Below are 19,198 nucleotides of genomic sequence, written 5' to 3' on the forward strand. Positions count from 1 at the left end.
TTTGAAGGGAGCATAGATACTGCTAGTACGTCTCTGTTGAGAGAAGTCAAAAGAGGTCACACCATCCAGAGTTCTTGATAAGGGATGAACCTACAGGCCGTTATTTAATGTAACAGAAGAAACAGAATAGCAAGTCTACCAATAGTGCAAGCATGTCAGAGACAGACAGACAGGCCCACAAGGGCCAAACCTAACACATTTGGAGAAGGGTTATTCAAAGAGAGCTGTTTATAGGAAAGCCTGTACAGCAATTCCAGGCCTTCCTATAAATCCAGATTTCCTCATTTAGAAGCAAGATGTGCTTGTGTTTAACACAGCGCTCTGAAAGCCAACATATTTTTAAATTAAATAAACGCATGCAGAGTCTGGGAAAGCTGAATTAAGTTTAACCCCCTGTTCTGGTCTACATGAGGAAACATTGATGCATCTGCAAACATCTACTTGTTTTACAGACTGCAGAGGCTAGCTAAGAGCCAACGTAGCCTACCCTGAGAAATAACATGGAGAAAATGAGCAGGCTATATGCAGATCTGGATACATTTAATGAGCATTAATACGCACACCTTATATTAAAAACAAAGCCAGTAAATACTGAGCCCAGAACTGAGTTCTGAGCTACTGGAGAAATCTTTTGTCACCCTCCATAGAAAGAATTAGCTACCAGAAGTGCCCAGATTGAAAGGCAGGTGGAAACTGGGAGGTTAAGGTGGAGCTCTGTCTTTAGCATGCCTGCTTAGTGAAATGGTCTAACAGGTTGGGATCAGAAATAACCTATGTACTGCATTACCCAAGCTGTTCAGGATCCAGCGAGGCTGGAATCTCACTTCCCCGGTGTCTGTTGGCTGCATCACATTGATCCTGCTCAGTTATTCTAGCTACTCACGATCTTCGGAGCAGGCAACCAGCAGCTCTTACACATATGGCCTGATGCTGTATGACCCCTCCAGAGTAGCAGCCCCACCCCTGGCCTGACCTACCTAGCACCTCCAGGGGCACTTGGCCCTGAGCATCCAGTAGCACTGCAAACTGTTCTGCCAGCCTTGGGGAGATCCTGGATGCCTCAGAGACAGAGAAAGGCACGACAGTCTTGCCATACGGGTCCAGCGTCAGCCTGAGCAGCGCAGAATCTCTCGGCCCGGGGAAGGTCTTGGCAACAACCAGAGCAAGGGCTGTGAAAATCAGCGGCACCAGGAACTGCGCTACCACCATCTTCCAGTTGCGCCAGCTGTACACTGCCCTCTTCATGAACATGGCATAGAACTGCTGGCAGCACAGGTAGAACTGAGATGGGAGAGAGGGGAGGGGAGGTTTTAATTTGACACCAGCAGACATCCTAGCAGGACAAGCATCCTAAAACCCATCCCTGCTGGGCCCTTCCTGACCCAGGCAATGAACTGGACTAACATCAGAGCTCCCACTAGTGATGCTGGCTTCCAGCAAAGCCCACCAGGAGATTATGGGGAGTTAACAACTTGACTTCTGATGGCAAGGTCAACAATCTGCAACTAATGAACAGGCCACTGTCAGCTTGCGATCCGATCCGTTTTCAGAAGAGTAGCTCCAGACCCCTGCCCCCAAGGCCCCAGCCAGTTTTTGTGGTTTTACAACCACCTTGTCTTACTTTTTTCTCTTCTCCCCTGTGGCTTAGTGAAATACACACACAGAGCAACAAGAGAATGTGATCACACAGGCTGCATACAGGGTGCTGCTGCAGCTGCACAAAGCGAGAGAAAGATTGTGTCCAGTAATCTCCTTCAGTGCTAGGCGTAGGCGTGCTACTTGGAACAACAGCAGGGAAAAGATTAGATAATCTGCATCTCTTTCAATCGGAAGTGACCCTTTAAACATAACTTTTGCAGTGTTGTTGTAGCTGTGTTGGGGGGCCCAAGACAGCTTGTCCCTTCTACCCAACAGCAGCTGATCCAATAACAGACATTGTCTCTCCTCTAGATCTAACGCACTTTTAAAAGGGCTGCAGTGGCTATTCCCTCATTGAATGCACAAAATCCATCTAGCAGAGGAAAGACACCAGAGAGAGGAAATCCGTCTTTATAGTGCTGGAAATATTCAGTGTTAAACATTGAGAAGAGTAAGACCAGGACATCTCAAAAGGAGACAGGCATTCTTGTACTTCCCAGTTAAAGGCGTAAGATGCACACGATCCAGTGATTTTGCTGTGGAGGAATTCTACCTCTTCTCCTACACACCTCAACCCTTGCTCAGCAACTAGTGCCGGTCAAATAAGAGGGGTTTCAGAAAGAGAGCGACCAAGACACAGCTCAGATTGCAATTCTGGGCATTTGAAATCAGAAGCAGTGGGAATCTAGAGTCAGAGGATGGGACTAGAATCAGGACTCCTGGGTTTTAATTCCTGACTCAGTCACTGACTCACTGTGTAAGCTTGGGCAAGTCACTTCACCGCTCTGTGCCTCAGTTTCCCCATATGTAAAATAGGGATCCGATACTGACCTGCCTCACAGCTACACGGGTGAAGCCAGCCAATCACTGTGCTCTTGAATGAACTTGCACAGAAAAATGATAAAAGACAAAAACTCTATCAACCATGGGAGGACACTTCAAAAAGCAATCGCTCCACATCTGGCTGCTCCAAGAAAATATGCACCACACCTTTGACAGACACCCCTGGGAGCTTAAATTCATAACTTTGCTAGATACCAAAAATCATGAACTCAATAGAGACACTGGTTGTATGTCTCATTACAACAACCTGTAACACACTAACCCTGCTTTGCCTTATGACTGCAGTGTTTGTTAAATGCCCACTTCATCTTGAATGATCTCCTGCAACGTGTTAACTCCTTACTAAGCTTAACAACCTGTTCCCCCTTGCATTTAGCTGTGACACGGATTCCCTTTCCCAGACCTGAAGAGGAGCCCGGTGTAGCTGGAAAGCATGTCTCTTTCACCAACAAAAGTTGGTCCAATAAAAGATACTACCTGCCCCATCTTGCGTCTTTGTCTCAATAGGACAGTTCAATTTCTGTAGAGTGAGTCAGTTAACGTTAATGAAGTGATTTGAGAACCTCTTGCAGAAGGGTCTAGTGAAGTGCTTTTAAATTATTCTTATTAATAGGAAAAAGCTGCTATGTGGCCCAAGACTCCTAGGGCCAAATTCAGAGAAGGGCTAGATTTCGAGGGATTTAAGCAACAAGATATAACTTACACCTTCTTCCTTCCCCCCTCAATGTGTAAATTACTCTCAGACTCACCTCTAAATCTGGCTCTGTCTTGATTTCCTCCAGACCCCAACCAAGCCAGTGGAGACGCACTCTAGCCTTCCCTATGCCCTGATACTCCCGACGGAGCACTCACCCCCGTGTTCAGTTTGATACTGGAGCAATCCTCCGTGATCAGAGCCCCACTATCATCAGTCATGTCAGTCATTCCACTCAGGCTGCTGGAGTCATCCATGGCCCAGTCGTTGGACCGCCTCTCGTGCTGGTACTGCAGGGCAGGGAGTTGGATGGCTTGGATATCCATGCTGGAGTCCACCAGCTTGCCAACCCTGAAACAGAAGGAAAAGCAGCCAATGGAAGTCACGCAGAGAACTGAATTTCATGCTGCTACGTTAAAACAAAGGAGACTCATGGGTCAGTGCTAACAACTTGCACTACAGATCAGCCTGAGCCCACACAACCATGCAGGGTTGTAAACGGACAAGCTGAACTCCAGTCCACAGGCCCTTTCTCAGCCTACGTTCATTCAGATTTTTGCCGGATCGACTTATTCCCCCACCCTGTATTCCTCTCTCAGCTATTCATTCCCAATTCAGCCATGAGGAGGAGGGTTCGTGGAAAGGCTTTTTACTGTGAAAATGTTGGTCCAGGAGCTCCAGGGGGCTCTCGCGAACGCTGCTTGGATTTTTTTTAAATCCAAGACGACAGATTTGGCAGCTTTGGCCAATCACGTGCTGACTCAAGTGGCATTTCCAGAGAGCCTCCCAATCCAACTTCACAGTGCCCTAAACAGCAGCTTGACTTGGGTTTACCACCAGTGACACCTATAGTTGAAGTGGAAGAGGTCTGTGCTGTGGATCTGAGGGCTGGTGGGGTTCAAACACTGTTAATGACTCATACAGAGGTGAAAAATGTATAAAATTGAGTGCAAGGATACTGGAGTAATTGCCGGAATGACTGGGGATCAGCCGAGTCCCTTCTGGACTTCCGTGACTGACTATGAACAACAGGAATGAGGGCTACACTAAATCTCCGTGATCAGTCGTGCAAGAGACGCATGAACCCCAGACACCCCAGGAGGGTTCAGTTGTTTCCTTAGAGGTGCCTAGAGTGTCCTTGCTCTCAGTACAGGTTTTACACGTCCACCTCGCACAAGCTATTCTGATCTCAGAGGCCCGCTGCAAGGCTCAGATCTGGAAACCTTTCCTGAGAGGATAAGAGAGGGGATTGGGTTCACTCGTCATGTCACTGCATTGAAACGGATATTACTGCTGGGGCTCGTATTCGGAGACACCACCTTTAGAGAGTGGGGGTGCAAGCCTTCCCCGCTGGCTGTCCAAACAGCTCATCGCGTGATACCCACCTGAGGAAGACCTCCTCCATAGTGGTGACAGATGCACCATAGCTAGCGATCCCCAACTCCTCCCGTTTCTGCTCCAGCTCCGTGAACAGCGCCTCAAACCTGCCAGGACAGGGATGGAGTTAGAAGCTATATTCTGGCCCTTGCTAGAAGCCGGCTCCCCAGTTTCCCTGTGCAGAGGCCAGGCAGTAGCCAGCCACACTTGTTCACTAGGATGCCAGGCAGACAGCGCCCTCTGCGTGGCTTGACATGAGACAAGCTTGTTCAATTAATGGACCAGCAGACGGTGAAGGGAAGCAAGACGGAATAGAACAGCAGTTCACCAGCAGGTGTTGTCGCCCTAGATACCCAGTGTCGGGATTTCAGGCAGACAGGGTTGTACGGGAATCAAGTTAGCGAAGGGCAAAGAGACCGCCCAGACACTGGCCAGGCGCTGGCATGAGCCAAGGAGCCTGGGTTCCATCGTGCAGCTCCTGCATTCAGTGACGCTTTGGCTCCAGAGCAGCTTTTCCGCTTAGTCTTTACCCACCCGCCTTGCAATGGAAGCTCTGGGTGGTTTGCCAAGCGCAGTGTCATCTCATTGCAGCTTCACTAAGCCCCTGTAGAAATGCTAATCAGCAGCATTAACTATTTGTATTAACTGTTTATATCCCTGTTGCACCCCCGGCGACTAGCCCTACTGTGCGCCGACATGGCCCCTGCCCCAAGGAGCTCACAATCCAAGCAGCCCACCAGCGATAGATCCCCACTACCCATTAGTGACAGCACGCCTGGGAACAGCAGGGATCTCCCCGCAGTAGTAGGAGCACTCCGGTGCCAAAACCAGACTGCTCTAGCCTTGCCTAAATGGAGGCTGAGGGCTCCTGTACTGAGCAGAGTCACGCAGCAAAGCTGCTTCCTCAGTCTCTCTTCTGTGCAACTGAGGGGCGACCTATATGCCCCACTCAGCCAGTCTGGTCTGTCTTCTCTAGATACAATAGCTGGGGTGTACCAAAGACCCTCCATCCTTGGAACGCCATTGGCCAGTCCAGGCAGAAGCCCTGTTTGGCAGTTGGGAATGCCCCAGGTCCCAAAGGGAGTCAGCATCAGCATTATAACCAGGTCTCCTGGGTCATAATCCTGCGCTTTAACCACCAGGCAACATTGCTCCTCTAAGCAGCCCTTCAATTGATAGCTTTGCTTTTCCTACTGGCTGTTTGCCCTGTTTAGTCTGGATTTCTGTCCATGTTAGGTACCTCTCTGGCGCCCATCACCACAGCGTGTGGGGGACTCACAGTCTTTAATGTATCTTTATGTGTCTTTAATGTATCTACCAGCACCCTGGGAGGGAGGGCAGAGCGACTGTCCCCATTGTACAGATAGGACCTGCGGCCCAGCCAGGCTAAGGGACTTGCCCAAGGTCACATAGGAAGTCTGGGGCAAAGATTTGGACCCAGGCTCGTGCCCTAACCACTGGCCCAGCTTTCCTCCTACACCTTGCTGGATAACTGAGCAGTGCAGCATAGTTTAGGTCTCTAATTGAGGACAGACCTTGTTTGTGTGCCAGAAATCTGGGCCCACACCCAGGTAAACAGCAGTGAAGGCAGCTATGGTAATTGCTGAGAGCAGCTGTTACCTGTGTGTGCTCTCTGTGGGCAGAATGAAGGACAGCTCGGCCCCAGCATTGCTCTCCAGGCTGGCATTGGGCACGTACTGACAAATGAGGCGGGAGATCTCCCCTAGGTTACAGTACGGCTCCTTCACCATCACCATGTGGTAGCCGGCACCTGGGGGAAGATCAGTTAAAGACAAGCACCAGTCACAAAGGAAATTCCTTCCAGGGCATACCTAGCCTCTTGCTGCTGAGGAGAAGACAGGGCCTGACCTAATGCCACATTACATGGACCTCTACAACCTAATGAAAGGTGGCACCTTGACAGGATCTGAAGGGAAGCTCACCTGCTCTCCTTAGCTGGGAGCTGGTGGACGTAACCCCAAGGACTAGTGGATAGTGTTGATCTAGAGGGGGGCCCTCAGGAATCACAGCACCAGCAGGAGCGGAAAACCCTCCCAGCCTCACGGTGTCTGCAGTCTCTCTAAAAACATACGAGCATAAGAACGGCCAGACTGAGTCAGACCAATGGGCCATCTAGCCCAGATTCGTATCTTCTGACAGCTGTCGGTGCCAGGTGCTTCATAGGGAACGAACAGAGCAGGGCAATTATCGAGTGATCCATCCTGTCGCCCATTCCCAGCTTCTGGCAGTTAGAGACACGTGGTGCATGAGTCGTGTCCCTGACCATCTTGGCGAATAGCCATCGATGAACCTATCCTGCATGAACTTACCTACGTTCTCACCATGAGGAATATGGGCAGATGACATCTCCGAAAGAGAGAACGGCAACAGGCAAGGGGAGTGAGTGAGTGAACAGGAATACAAAATGGCCAGGGGTTTCCTGTTAGCCCCACCACCCCTTCGCCCTTGGATTCTCCTCCTCCCCAAGGTGCCTGACACAGACACGCTCCAGGGTGGACGTAGACTCCTGAGCCCATGCGTGCTCTACACTAGGCTGCCTAGGGGGCACCAATCACCTGCAGCAGCACCCCTGCCTCCAGCCCAGCACTGCAACCCTAAACAGGGCCTGAGGAGGAGGAAAGGCGGACTGGAGAGAGAGCCCACCCCGCATTCACCCTGCTGGTGTGGGTTCTGTCCTGTGGGGCTGGGCCCAGCTCCCTCCGCCAGTCCCCCTCCGTCAAGACGATGGGCAGCTGGCCAAATCTGAGCGAGCAGTGTTGCGACCTGGCATATGGGGTTGCAGTGCCACTCAGGTTTGGGCCAGGATCCCGTCTGTCATGATGGAGGGGTGGCAGCTGTGCCAAACCGGTCATGGGGAGGGGAAGCTGGGCCAAACTTGAGCTGAGGGCCCTGTGCAGGTGTACACTGGTTAATCTGGGCCTGATTCCTGTGGGTGCAGTGGCCTCCCCATACCATATTTGTGCTTGAGGAAGAGCGAGGACCCGCAGCATTGCAGCTCGCCCTGGGCCATGATGGCGATGCGGTCTCCAAGCAGGTCTGCCTCGTCCATGAAGTGGGTGGTCAGCAGGATGGTACGGCTGCTCCTCTGGTGCTGGAGGAGGTCCCAGGTGGCCCTGCGGGAGGCTGGGTCCATTCCTGATGTCGGCTCATCCAGCATCACCACCTGTGCACCAGAGAAGGTCGTCCATTAGATGGGCCCGAGGCAGACCTGGCACTGTGCAGGGGCCTGAGCTGAACACAGCCCTGGCCTGGCAGCTCCGCAAAGACATGGGGAGGGGGGACATAGATAGTTAGAACAGGGTCACAGGAGCAACAAGTGCGAAATTAGGGGTGGAATCAGCCCAGCATCTTACATGTCTGTACACAACTGCAGGGCAAACTGGTGAACAAACAGGAAGAACCGGCAGTATTAGCATATGAGCTAAACTCTGACTTAATTGGCAGCAGAGACCTGTTGGGATAAGTCTCATGACTGGATGATTGGTAAAGAGGGGTGTAGCTTGCTCAGGAAGGACAGACAGGGTAAAAAGGGAGGAGGTTTGCATTATACATCAAGAACATGGACACTTGTTCTGAGGTCCAGGAGGTGGTGAGAGGAAGATCATTTGAAAGTTTCTGGGTAAAGAACAACAAGGATAAAAAAAATAGGGCTGACATCATGGTAAGGGTCTACTATAGAGCACCAAATCAGGCAGAGGAGGTGGATGAGAAATTCCTAGGACAAACAACAGAACTATCCAAAACCCAAGAGCTGGTAGTAATGGGGGACTGGAACTACCCGGACATCTGTTGGGAAAGTAATGTGGCAAAAGACAAACTTTTCAGTAAGTACTTGGAGGGTATTGGGGACAAGCTGTTTCTCAATGTGTAGGAAAGAACCAGGCAGACAGCCATTTCAGACTTGATTCTCAGCAACAGGGAGGAACTGGTGGTGAATCTGAAGGTGGAAGACTATTTGGGTGAAAGTGATTCACAATTCTAAGGAAAGGAAAAAAAGAGTGAAACAGCAGAATAAGGACAACAGACTTCCAAAAGCTGACTTTAAATAAACTCTGTGAACTGGTAGGTCAGGTCACCATGGGGAGAAAATCTAAGGGATAAAGGAGTTCAGGACAGCTGGCAGTTTCTCATGGAGACAACTGCAAACTACCCCGATGCAAAGAGGGAAAATAGGAAGAGGCCAATATGGCTGCATCAGGAGCTCTTTAATTACCTAAATGTCAAAAAGGAACCCTGCAGAAAGTGGGAAGATGACAACTTGCTAAGGAGGAGTACAAAAGAACAGCACAAGCACATACAGACAAAATCAGAAAGGTTAGCCACAAAATGAGTTACACCTAGCAAGGGACATAAAAGGCATTAAATACATTAGCAACAAGAGAAGGGGGAAGGAAAGCGTAGGACCTCTACATCAGAGGTGGGCAAACTACGGCCCGCAGGGACCCTCCTGCCCAGCCCCTGAGCTCCTGGTCTGGGAGGCCAGCCCCTCCCCCGCAGCCTCAGCATGCCATGCTGCCGGTGTAGTGTATTCAACTTCTCCGCATAGGAATGTGCTACTGGTAGCAGTTACGGAGAGCAATTTACTACCCTACACCGGGGCAACGCTCTGGGCGGCCGGGCCGTAGCGCTGCTAGCCACCAGTGTTCTGTGCTGCGCGGTAAGCGGGGTTGGATAGAGGGCAGGGGAGTTCGGGGTTGTGGTCAGGGGATGGGGGTGTGGATGGGGTTTGGGCGGTCAGAGGGCGGGTTGAATGGGGGCAGGGGTCCCGGGGGGGGGCCAGTCAGGAAGGAGGGGGGTTGGATAGGGCGGTGGGGGGCAGTGAGAGGGATGTGTGTGGATGGGACAGGAGTCCTGGAAGGGGGGGGGGGGCCGTCAGGGGACGAGAAGCGGGGGGCGGATAGGGGGCGGGGGCACAGCCTCCCCTAACCAGCCCTCCATACAATTTCCAAAAGCCAATGTGACCCTCAGGCCAAAAAGTTTGCTCACCCCTGCTCTACCCAGCAGGGAAGGAAAGCTAATAACTGATGACATCAAGAAGGCCGAGGTGTTTAATGCCTGCTTTGCCGCAGTCTTCACTAAAAAGCTTAAATGATGACCAGATACTCAACAGAATTAATATGAACGAGGGGGAAGGAATGCAAGCCAAAATCGGGACGGAACAGGTTAAGGAATCTTTAGTTAAGTTAAATGTATTCACGTCAGCACAGCCTGATGAAATTCATCCTAGGGCACTTATAGAAGTGGTTGACGCAATCTTGGAGCCATTAGCAATTATCTTTGAGAACACATGGACAACAGGTGAAGTCCCAGAGGATGGGAGAAGGGCAAACATAGTACCTGTGGTTAAAACGGGGGACAAAGAGGACCTGAGAAATACACACCAGTCAGACTTACTTCAATCCCTGGAAAGATAATGGAACAAATTACTCAGCAATCAATTTGTAAGCTCCTAGGGGATAACGGAGTTAAAAGGAATAGCCAGCATGGAGTTGTCAAGAAGAAATCATGCCAGACCAACCTAACTGCCTTCTTAGACAGGGTTATGGCCTACTGGAAGGGGGAAGCAGTAGACGTGATGTATCTTCACTTTTAGTTAGGCTTTTGACCCAGTCCCACATGACATTCTCATAAGCAAACTAGGGAAACGTGGTCTAGATGAAATTACTATATGGTGGGTGCACAACTGGTTGAAAGACGGTACACAAAGAGTAATTATCAATGGTACATTGTTAAAGTGGGAGGACATATCTAATGGGTTCATGCAGGAGTCAGTCCTGGGTTGGGTACTATTCAATATTCTCATTAATGACTTGGATAATGGAGTTCAGAGGACGCTTATAAAATTTGCAGATGACATCAAGCTAGGAGGGGTTGCAAGCACTTTGGAGGCCAGGATTGTAATTTGAGTCGACCTTGACAAATTGGAGAATTGGTCTGAAATCAACAAGATGAAATTAAATAAAGACAGGTGCAAATTATTGCTCTTAGAAAGGAAAAAATCAAATGCTCAACTACAAAGTGGGGAATAGGCAGGAAGGAAAGGATCTGGGAGTTATAGAGGATCACAAATTGAATATAAATCAACAATGTGATGCAGGTGTGAAAAAGGTTAATATCAGTCTGGGGTGTATTAACAGGAGTGTTGCATGTAAGCCACAGGAGGTAACTGTCCCGCTCTACTCAGCACTGGTGAGGCCTCAGCTGGAGTTCTGTGTCCTGTTCCGGGCATTGCACTTTAGGAAAGATGAGGACAAACTGGAGAGAGTCCACAGGAGAACAACAGAATTAAAAAAGGTTTGGAAAACCTGACCTACGAGGAAAGGTTAAAACCTAGGCATGTTTAGTCTTGAGAAAAGATGACTGAAGGGGGACCTAAGAACAGTCTTCAAATGTGTTAAGGGCTGTTACAAAAAGAGGATGGTGATCAACTGTTCTCCTGTCCACTCAAGGTAGGACAAGAAGTAATGGGCTTAGTCTGCAGCCTGGGAGCTTTAGGTTAGACAATAGGGAAAACTTTTAGCTACGAGGGCAGTTGGGCTCTGGAACAGGTTTCCACGGGAGGTTGTGGAATCCCCGTCATTGGAGGTTTTAAGAACCAGTAGGACAAACACCTGCCAGGGATGGTCTAGGAGGTTTATGTGGCCTTGCCTGGTGCAGGGGGCTGGAATTCATGGTGACTTAAGGTCCCGTCCAGCCCGACATTTCTATGATTCTGTGGCCTGCAGGGATCCGCAAGGCCTGGGCTGAACGCATCCCCAAGCTAGCAGCTCTGCACAGACACGGCACAGCACAGAAGGACAGCCCCAGCTTGGGCTGAACACAGCTCTGCACAAGTGTGTAATGGGCACAGTGGAGGGACCAACTGCCGCACACTGGTCTGCCCCACCAGTCTAGACACGGTCGGTACCAACCTTGGCGCTAGTCCAGAAAAGGCAGCCCAGCCTCCCGACTTCCATTCCGAGGGTACCAGACCCCCCAACACCTGCCGTTCTAACAAACCCTCCTGACTCACGAGGGGAGGGGCAGCCTTCGGTGAGCTCAGCGCCCATCCTGCTCCAACAGGCTGGGATGGCAGCAGCAGTTTGCCACAGCCCTGTCCCCAGAGAGCCCTCTGCTATAGCCACTGAATGACACAGCCTCCTTGTGCCCCCGAGATCACCAGTGCACCTCCTGGTGGTGGAGCAGGAGGGGCCCGGGACCAGCCACTCTGCCAGGGAGCTCCCTCACTAGCACTCCAGCCCCCGGGCTCCACAGGACCACCTGAGCGAAGGGAGCCACTTGCCTTGGAGTCCCCGATGAGTGCGATGCCGATGGACAGCTTGCGTTTCATGCCCCCGGACAAGGCCTTTGACAGAGAGTAGCGCTTCTCCTCCAGGTTCAGCAGCCTCACGATACGGTCTATCTCCTCTGGGCACTTCAGCGAGGGGTAGCCCTTCAGCTGGCAGACAAGACAAAAGAAGGGTTAACAGTTAAGAAAGCAAACCCAGCAGGGAGGAACCTGCCACCTGCCCCATACTGACACAAGCAGTGAGGAAAGCCCCTATGCAAGGGGCCTTGTTCACTCAGCTCCTGCGTGTAAGGACATGTCCCATGCTCCCTCTCTACCCATGCTTCTGCATTAACCAGGAACGCAAAGTCAGGAGAAGGGCAAGAAGTTAACCACTCAGCTCCTGCCACGGAGTGAATTCTTTCCTGCAGCCACCCAGTCTCCAGCCCAGTCACCCCCCTGCCCCCAGCGCGCTGGGAAATGGGACTGCGAGATGCCTCAGTGGGAGACCATCCTTAGAGCAGCTCCGCTCTAAGATAAACTGGATGGAATATGCTACTCAAACCAAAGACAGTGCTTCTGCAGGGTTTGCACCTGTTCAACCAAACCAGCTGCAAGCTGGCATGTAGACAACCCCAGTATGGATAGAAAATTAAAGGATAAACATTATTTTCTATTATTCGTATGAAAAGTACAAACATCAGTGTTTAGTGCAGGGGGCACGCAGGAGTAACATGGCGCTACATTACTGACTGCAGCTGCTGTGCCCAGCCCAGAGCTTCAGGTCACCATTGTGCTACTGAGATACCAACACTTCTGCAGGCACAGCCGGGCCCCCGGCCTCTTTCCTCCCAGGATGCCACACGTCCTCCGCTCACCGCAGAGTAGAAGTACAGGTGCTCCGCCACTGTCATGTTGTCAAACAGAACATCGTGCTGGGGACACAGACCCAGACTCCTTCGGATTAGAACCATGTCCTGGGAGATCTCGTAGCCGTTGATGTAAGCCTGGCCGCTCGTGGGAGGATACAGACCTAGGAGGTGGCAATAACCACATGTGGGTAAGAGCAGTGAGGTGCCAGGGCCCAGTCTCCTCCCAGCCCGCACTGGAGAACCTCAGCTCCCAAGCCCTGTGAGTTTCCCACACCCCTCACCCTAGGCTGACTAACCCTCACTTTAGCCACTGTGCTTCGAAGAACTGAATGGGGCTCCCCTTAGAGCCACTCTGTACCACCCCTTAATTAGTTTCTTCCCTCTACCCTGATGGAGCTGATTTCACAGAGCTCCCAGAATGGCCTGAGCAGGGAAAGAGACAGGTGGGGATGTGAACATGTCTGCCATGCAGCAGTGCACAGCACCTGCCACTACACCACTGTCCCACACTGCCTGAAATCCCCTTCAAAGTCAAAGGAAGTCTCGGTCCTGGCTTGGCTGCATAGCCTTGTTCAGCCAGCAAAGCGCTCTGCTGCAGGGACAGGCACAACTCACTGCAGGGGCCAGGAATTCACTTCTCCCTTTGCACAATTGGCAGAGGTTCTGCTGTCCTCTGATACATCAGCTCTTGGCTGCTACAGGAGGCAGGATACCGGACTGGCTGAACCAATGGTCTGATCTGGCCTCGCAAGTCCTATGCCCCACACACTGCTGAGAGCCACATGAAGGTTGGACCCACCCGGGGGATTCAGCCATCAAGCAAGAGAGCCTGGATGAGATTCCCACATTTCATCTTCCGATCCTTGGGCCAGCAGAGGCAGCGTGCCAGGCCCCATGAGGAGGAGGAACGGGCCATGTGTCACCCCACAGCTCCTTGAATTGTCAAGAGCCCTTCATTTCCAGATAGACCATTGCTATTGCATAGCAAATGGCTATCATTCTGTGGCATGCACCAAGGCGTTGCACAGGAAAACAAGGAGGTGTGTGGAAGCAGGGTGTGCAAAGGAACAGGCCAGGACAAAGTACAACAGCTCACCTATTTGTAATAGGACAGACACCGGAGAAGTGCACAGAACAACTTTTAGACTTCAAAACAGGCTTTTGATAGCCCTTAGCAGCAAGGGGTAAGGCAAGTTAGGAGAACGTATGGCACCCCAGAGAAACTGATCAAGCTGAGAGAAAACATCCACAGCAAGTTGCTGAGAGCGGTGAGAGTCGCCAAAAGGAGCTGATGGAGCGGTTCAGGATGATCATAGGAGTGAGAGAAGGGCGCATGCTAATCGGCAGGTTTGTTCCACTTGGTACTGGAAGCAGTATGGGCTGTAGCACTGAGAGAAGTCACGTTATATGGGAGGACAGAGAATAACGCACAGACAATATTGCTCCCCTCCCCCACCACCACTGACCAAGGAAGATTTACAAAGAATAGCTGACAAGGCGACAGGGAAAGTAGAAAATTTGGACGGAAGATCAGCATGGAGAAGACAAATAATATGGCAACTGGAAGACAGGAGGAAAAAGGTAAAGATCAGAGAAAAAGGACTAGAACACGTGGGAAATCTTGTGTGCCTTGGAGGACTAGGCGTGGAGAATGGGAATTGTTACAAGGACACAAAAAGACTTGGACTAACGGCTACTGTATTCAGAAAACTGCAAGATCTGGAAGGCTAAAGACATTTTGATGAACAAGGAAATCGGCACGTATGCAATGACTGTCAAGCCGCCACTACCGTGTGGGTTGGAATGCTGGGGTCTGAGGAAAGCTGACAAACAAGATTTTGTCTTCAGAAATGAACTGGCTGAGGGGAATGCTGAGAGCGTGGAGGCCCCAGAAAATTAAAAATGCAGTGATAAGAAAACGTAGAGGGCAAGAAATAATGCTGTTACAGAGAGTTCAAGAAAGACCACTGCGATCGTGCCAATGTGTCGCAGATGGACTTGGAACGGATACCGCGTAGCGTGATACATACCAGGGCGTAAAGGACTCGGAACAGAGGGAGACTGAGGATGCATTGGATAGACACAGTGAAGAATGACCCAGAACAAAAAGCTCTGAGGATGAACGAAACCGGTACGAGGTAGAAAGCAATGAAAAGATTTCATTCGGCTGGCGGACAGAAACCAAAGAAGAAGAGTAGATTGCGCTGCAGCAGTCACAGGATGCTGCTCTGGGGATGGATCAGACACCAGGAGACAGTCCAGGCACCTCAGCAGATAGTTATGGCTTCAGATGCTCCAAAGCAAGATACAACCCTGCAGCAGGAAACGCGCTGTCACCTGAGCACTCTCAGCCGTATCCCCCGTGCTGCAGCGCGCCTGCCCCGAGATGGCCTGGGGTGTGGGGGCTGTACCTGTGAGCATGGACAGGGTGGTTGTCTTCCCGGCACCGTTGTGTCCCAGAAGGACAGTGATCTGCCCCTCATACATGTTCAGGGTCAAGTTCCTTACTGCCTCCTTGGTCTTGCTCCCCACTTTGAACACCTGCAGAAGCAGAGAGAGAAGCCGAGTGTTAGAAGGAAACACACATTCATCTCGCCCACCCATTGCACCCTTCATCCCACAGCACGTACCACCTCCTGATGAGGCCACCTCACGTCTTAGGAGACCACCCCTAAGTGTGTCCAAGCAGAGCAATTTCAAATCTACAACATTATGCAGCCAGTGTACGCTGATCCCTCGAGTGGCTATATTAAAAAGTTGGGTTTCTCCATATGCATGGACAGATTGTTTTACCCCATTGCAAAAATGCTACCACCTATGGCGTGAGTCTTGGCTACTGTTTAACAATGCCCAGCAATACTCTACTCAGGAAGATGGCAGCCTATTGAAATGGGAGCTATGGTTAGGCAGTTTTTAAAATATAAGAGAGGGCATTTCAGACCCCTGGGAAAGGACAGGTGTGCCCCACATTCCCTCCCCCCAAGCCCGTGTCACAACCAGCAGCCTGTAGGCAGATGTCTTGTCAGCACCCATCAGTGCCACGCCATCAGCTACAGGGATCTGGTGTAGATCAACACTTCCTGTCCCTCCTCAGCACGCGTAGCCGGACAATCAGCAAGAGCCTGGGAAGCCAACCCAGTCCATTGTTTAAAAGCCCAAAGCCCGTGTAATGAGGGTGTTTACACAGCAGCTTGCACATCATGCACAGAGCTGGACGACGGGCGATCCCGGCCAAACACACAGTTCAAATTTCTGCATGGACAGTGCAGAACAGGGTGTAGTTCCTAGGGTGGGGACGGTTTACCAGCAGGTGATTGCAGAAGAGGAGGAAAGGAGGAAGCTAGTTCAGTATTTGTTAATTGATGCGTCAGGCATAGGGGGAGCACGATGTCAGGAGAGGGCAAAAGGAAGGACTGCTCAGTGCAACGGGATGCATGCCCACTGGGAGCTCAGTGCCCGTAGCTAGCATGGCAATAACCCATCTCCATAGCAGCACAGGACCCACTGAATGCCAGGAGGGGTTTTTTGCATGCACGGCTGTTGCAGCTACACCCCAGCCTTCATACTCTTTTTTGACAGAGGAGTTGTGTGCAGCCCTGTACTCTGGTGCCACTGCTCCAGGTAGGGGAAGGGAATGAGTCTGAAGCACCAGGAGCCCCACTGAGGTCTTCCAGGGACTCCGGTCTTCAGAGCATTGTAACAAACCCTTTAGTCCAGGGGGTCTCAAACTCAAAATGACCACGAGGGCCACATGAGGACTAGTACATTGGCCCGAGGGCCGCACCACTGACCACCCCCCCGCCCACTGCCCCGGCCCCGCCCCCACTCCACCCCTTCCTCACCTCTTCCCTGCCCCCATTCCAACCCCTTCCCTGAAATCTCCACCCCAACTCCGCCCCCTCCCTGCCCCCAGGGAGTACAGGAAGGGTACAGGGTGCAGCAGGGGGCTCAGGGCAGGGGGTCGGGGTGTAGGAGGGGTGCGGCAGGGGGCTCAGGTGAGGGGGTTCGGCTGCAGGAGGGGTGTGGGGGGCGGGTCTGGCCCAGCACGCACTGGGGGCAGGGCAGGCTCCCTGCCTGCCTGCCCTGCCCCCGTGCCGCTCCCGGAAGCGGCCGGGACCTGGGGGGGGCACAGGGGTCTGTGTATTGCCCTGGCTGCTCCTCCCGGTACCTCCTCCGAAGCGCCCATTGGTGGCCGATGGGAGCTTCGGGGGAGGTACCTGGAGGAGCGGCCAGGGCAACACACAGCCCCTTGTGTCCCCCCCGCCCCAGGTCCTGGCCGCTTCCCGGTGTGGCGCGGGGGCAGGGAGCCTGCCCTGCCCCCGGTGCATGCCAGGCCGGAGCCACTCTAGGTAAATGCTGGGGGGCGGGGGGGCGGTGTGCTGCCCCACAGGGAGCTGGGGGGCTGCGGAAAATAACCCTGCAGGCCGCGTGTTTGAGACCCCTGCTTTAGTCATTTCCTGCAATCCCCATGGCTCATGAAAGTGACAGACTCCAAATAGTTAGCCCTGGTCTATACTTAAAATGTAGATCAACCGAGGTATATCACTCAGGGGTGTGAATTAAGTGCTGTAGTTAACCTAAACCAACTCCCAATCTAGCCACAGCCAGGTCGATGAACGAATTCTTCCACCAACCTAGCCACTGCTGCCTGGGGAGGTGGGTTACCGACACGAATGGAAAAACCCCTTCCATCAGCAAAGGAAGCATCTACTCTACAGTGCTTTCAGCCATAGTGCAGATATGTCCCCAGCGGCTGCTGCGGGGGGCGAGGGGGAAGGGAGGGAAAGAGAGCCGAGTCACCCCACCCTGAGCATTGCCACTTGCTATTCCTGTCTGAAATTGCATGACCCATGCCAGCACGGATCTATGTGGTGCTCGACTCTTCCTGCCGGTGGGATCTCTACTGCTTGCTCCAAAGACCTGCAATGTGTTGCTGTCAGATTGTCCCTGCTTGCTGGGCAGGGGCTGGTCTGGGGGACTTTACCTTGGAAAGGTGCTTTATTTTGATCCCTGACACCAGATCGGCAGGCTCTTCCTCAATGTACTGGCTTTTCAGTGCCTTTTCCGGGTCCTCCTCATCCTCCTTCTCTTTCCCCAGGACGGTTCTGGGAGTCCTGCACCAGTACGAGGGCTAAGAGGAGAGATAGAGAGAGGACAGCCCAGCTGCCACACAGCAACCTTCCCTCCCGCCAACCAGCATAGCCCAGATGGGATTTGGTCTGCCACAGCTCATGCCGATACAGCCCATACATGGAGCCGTACAGAACACCGACAAAGAGACACGTCCTATAGACACAATTCAGACAGGCTTTAGAAATACTCCCCCTTTCAAATCAGCACTTTGTGGGATCCGGCTAGGAATGGAGAGTCTCCAACACAACAGAAGCTGAGGGTGCCCAGCGCTTCCCAGGATCAGGTTCCTGGGCCATGAAATCCCCTCTCTCCCCACCCCAAAGGGGAGCCCCCTGATTATCTCAAGACTCCCAGGGGAGCCTCAGACTCTACTGACAGCCGTTTCCAAAAGAAAAGGCATCAGGAGAATTAATGCACTCCTCCACTGATGCACTCTAGCTTCCAAGAAGACAGTTTTAGTGCTTTGTCATCAAAAAGTAGAGCACTGACAGTAGATCAAGCACTGGCTGAAAGCTCTTGCCCTTACGTGCTGGTCCTTCGGCTTCTAGCCAGAAATCCTTCATTGACGCTACGCATCCTCATCATGTAGGTAGTCGCTCTCATAGCGCTCATCGTCATGGAGATGACAGCAGCACAAGGACCCCAGGCACCACCCACCTAGCATGATATTGGCCAAGGAATGTACCAAGTGGGACACCGGCTCCCCAAGGCAGGGGGTTGGGCCAATGAGAGTGGAGGGGGGCAATCGGGGCTGCTCAGAGGGCTGTCACCTACTCTTCAAATCTCCCACTGCCCCTCATCCTCCCCACCCACGCAGCATTTTCAAACGCATTAAGTGAAAGGAGCCATGAACTTCCACTATTCAGAGGCTGCAATCACTCTAATCATTGGGGGAGCCATGCTCTCAGGAGTGAGAGGGCCACTCATGTCTTAGCTGGAAGGAGGGGCCTGACTTCACTCCTGTATTTGGCTCTCCTGCCTGCTACAGCAATCCTCTGCCTGCCACACGAGTGGGCCTGACCCGTTCCATGCTGTAGGGGAAAGTGCCAAAAGTCATTGCATCAGGTTACTATTTCCTGATCTGAAGGGTCTTGGCACTCCCTGTGCTTTCCAGCAGTCTGCAGACCAACCTGCCAAGCAGAGAACTGGCTCCCGAGCCCCACACAGGTATCCTAGAGGAATGCGCTTGGCTCTGTGTGCTCCCACCTGCCCTACAGAGCTAGGCACTGAAATGAAAGCATCTTGGGATATGGATTTGGGGGCAAAAGAAACCACCACAGTGCGATGGCCCATGCCCGGTGGCCCTGTACCACCTGCTCTTGTATGGAGCTCAGTTTCTGCCAGGTTTCAAAT

The 19,198-nt window shown here is 52.1% G+C and overlaps 1 protein-coding gene across 1 annotated transcript in view; it reads right to left on the reverse strand.

The window, feature by feature from the left end:
- The window catches only part of ABCA3 (ATP binding cassette subfamily A member 3), an 86,091-nt gene that overhangs the window by 20,017 nt on the left and 46,876 nt on the right, over window positions 1-19,198 (reverse strand). The window contains exons 11-19 of the mRNA XM_074965726.1: window positions 17,697-17,843; window positions 15,124-15,253; window positions 12,719-12,873; window positions 11,856-12,011; window positions 7,526-7,736; window positions 6,173-6,323; window positions 4,561-4,659; window positions 3,334-3,526; window positions 978-1,281 (exon numbers count right to left, since the gene is read on the reverse strand). Of these exons, the coding sequence (XP_074821827.1) occupies window positions 978-1,281; window positions 3,334-3,526; window positions 4,561-4,659; window positions 6,173-6,323; window positions 7,526-7,736; window positions 11,856-12,011; window positions 12,719-12,873; window positions 15,124-15,253; window positions 17,697-17,843 (1,546 nt within the window). The remainder of the gene's footprint in view (window positions 1-977; window positions 1,282-3,333; window positions 3,527-4,560; window positions 4,660-6,172; window positions 6,324-7,525; window positions 7,737-11,855; window positions 12,012-12,718; window positions 12,874-15,123; window positions 15,254-17,696; window positions 17,844-19,198) is intronic.

Source organism: Natator depressus, chromosome 10 (genome assembly GCF_965152275.1).
Source record: "Natator depressus isolate rNatDep1 chromosome 10, rNatDep2.hap1, whole genome shotgun sequence".
NCBI lineage: Eukaryota > Metazoa > Chordata > Testudines > Cheloniidae > Natator > Natator depressus.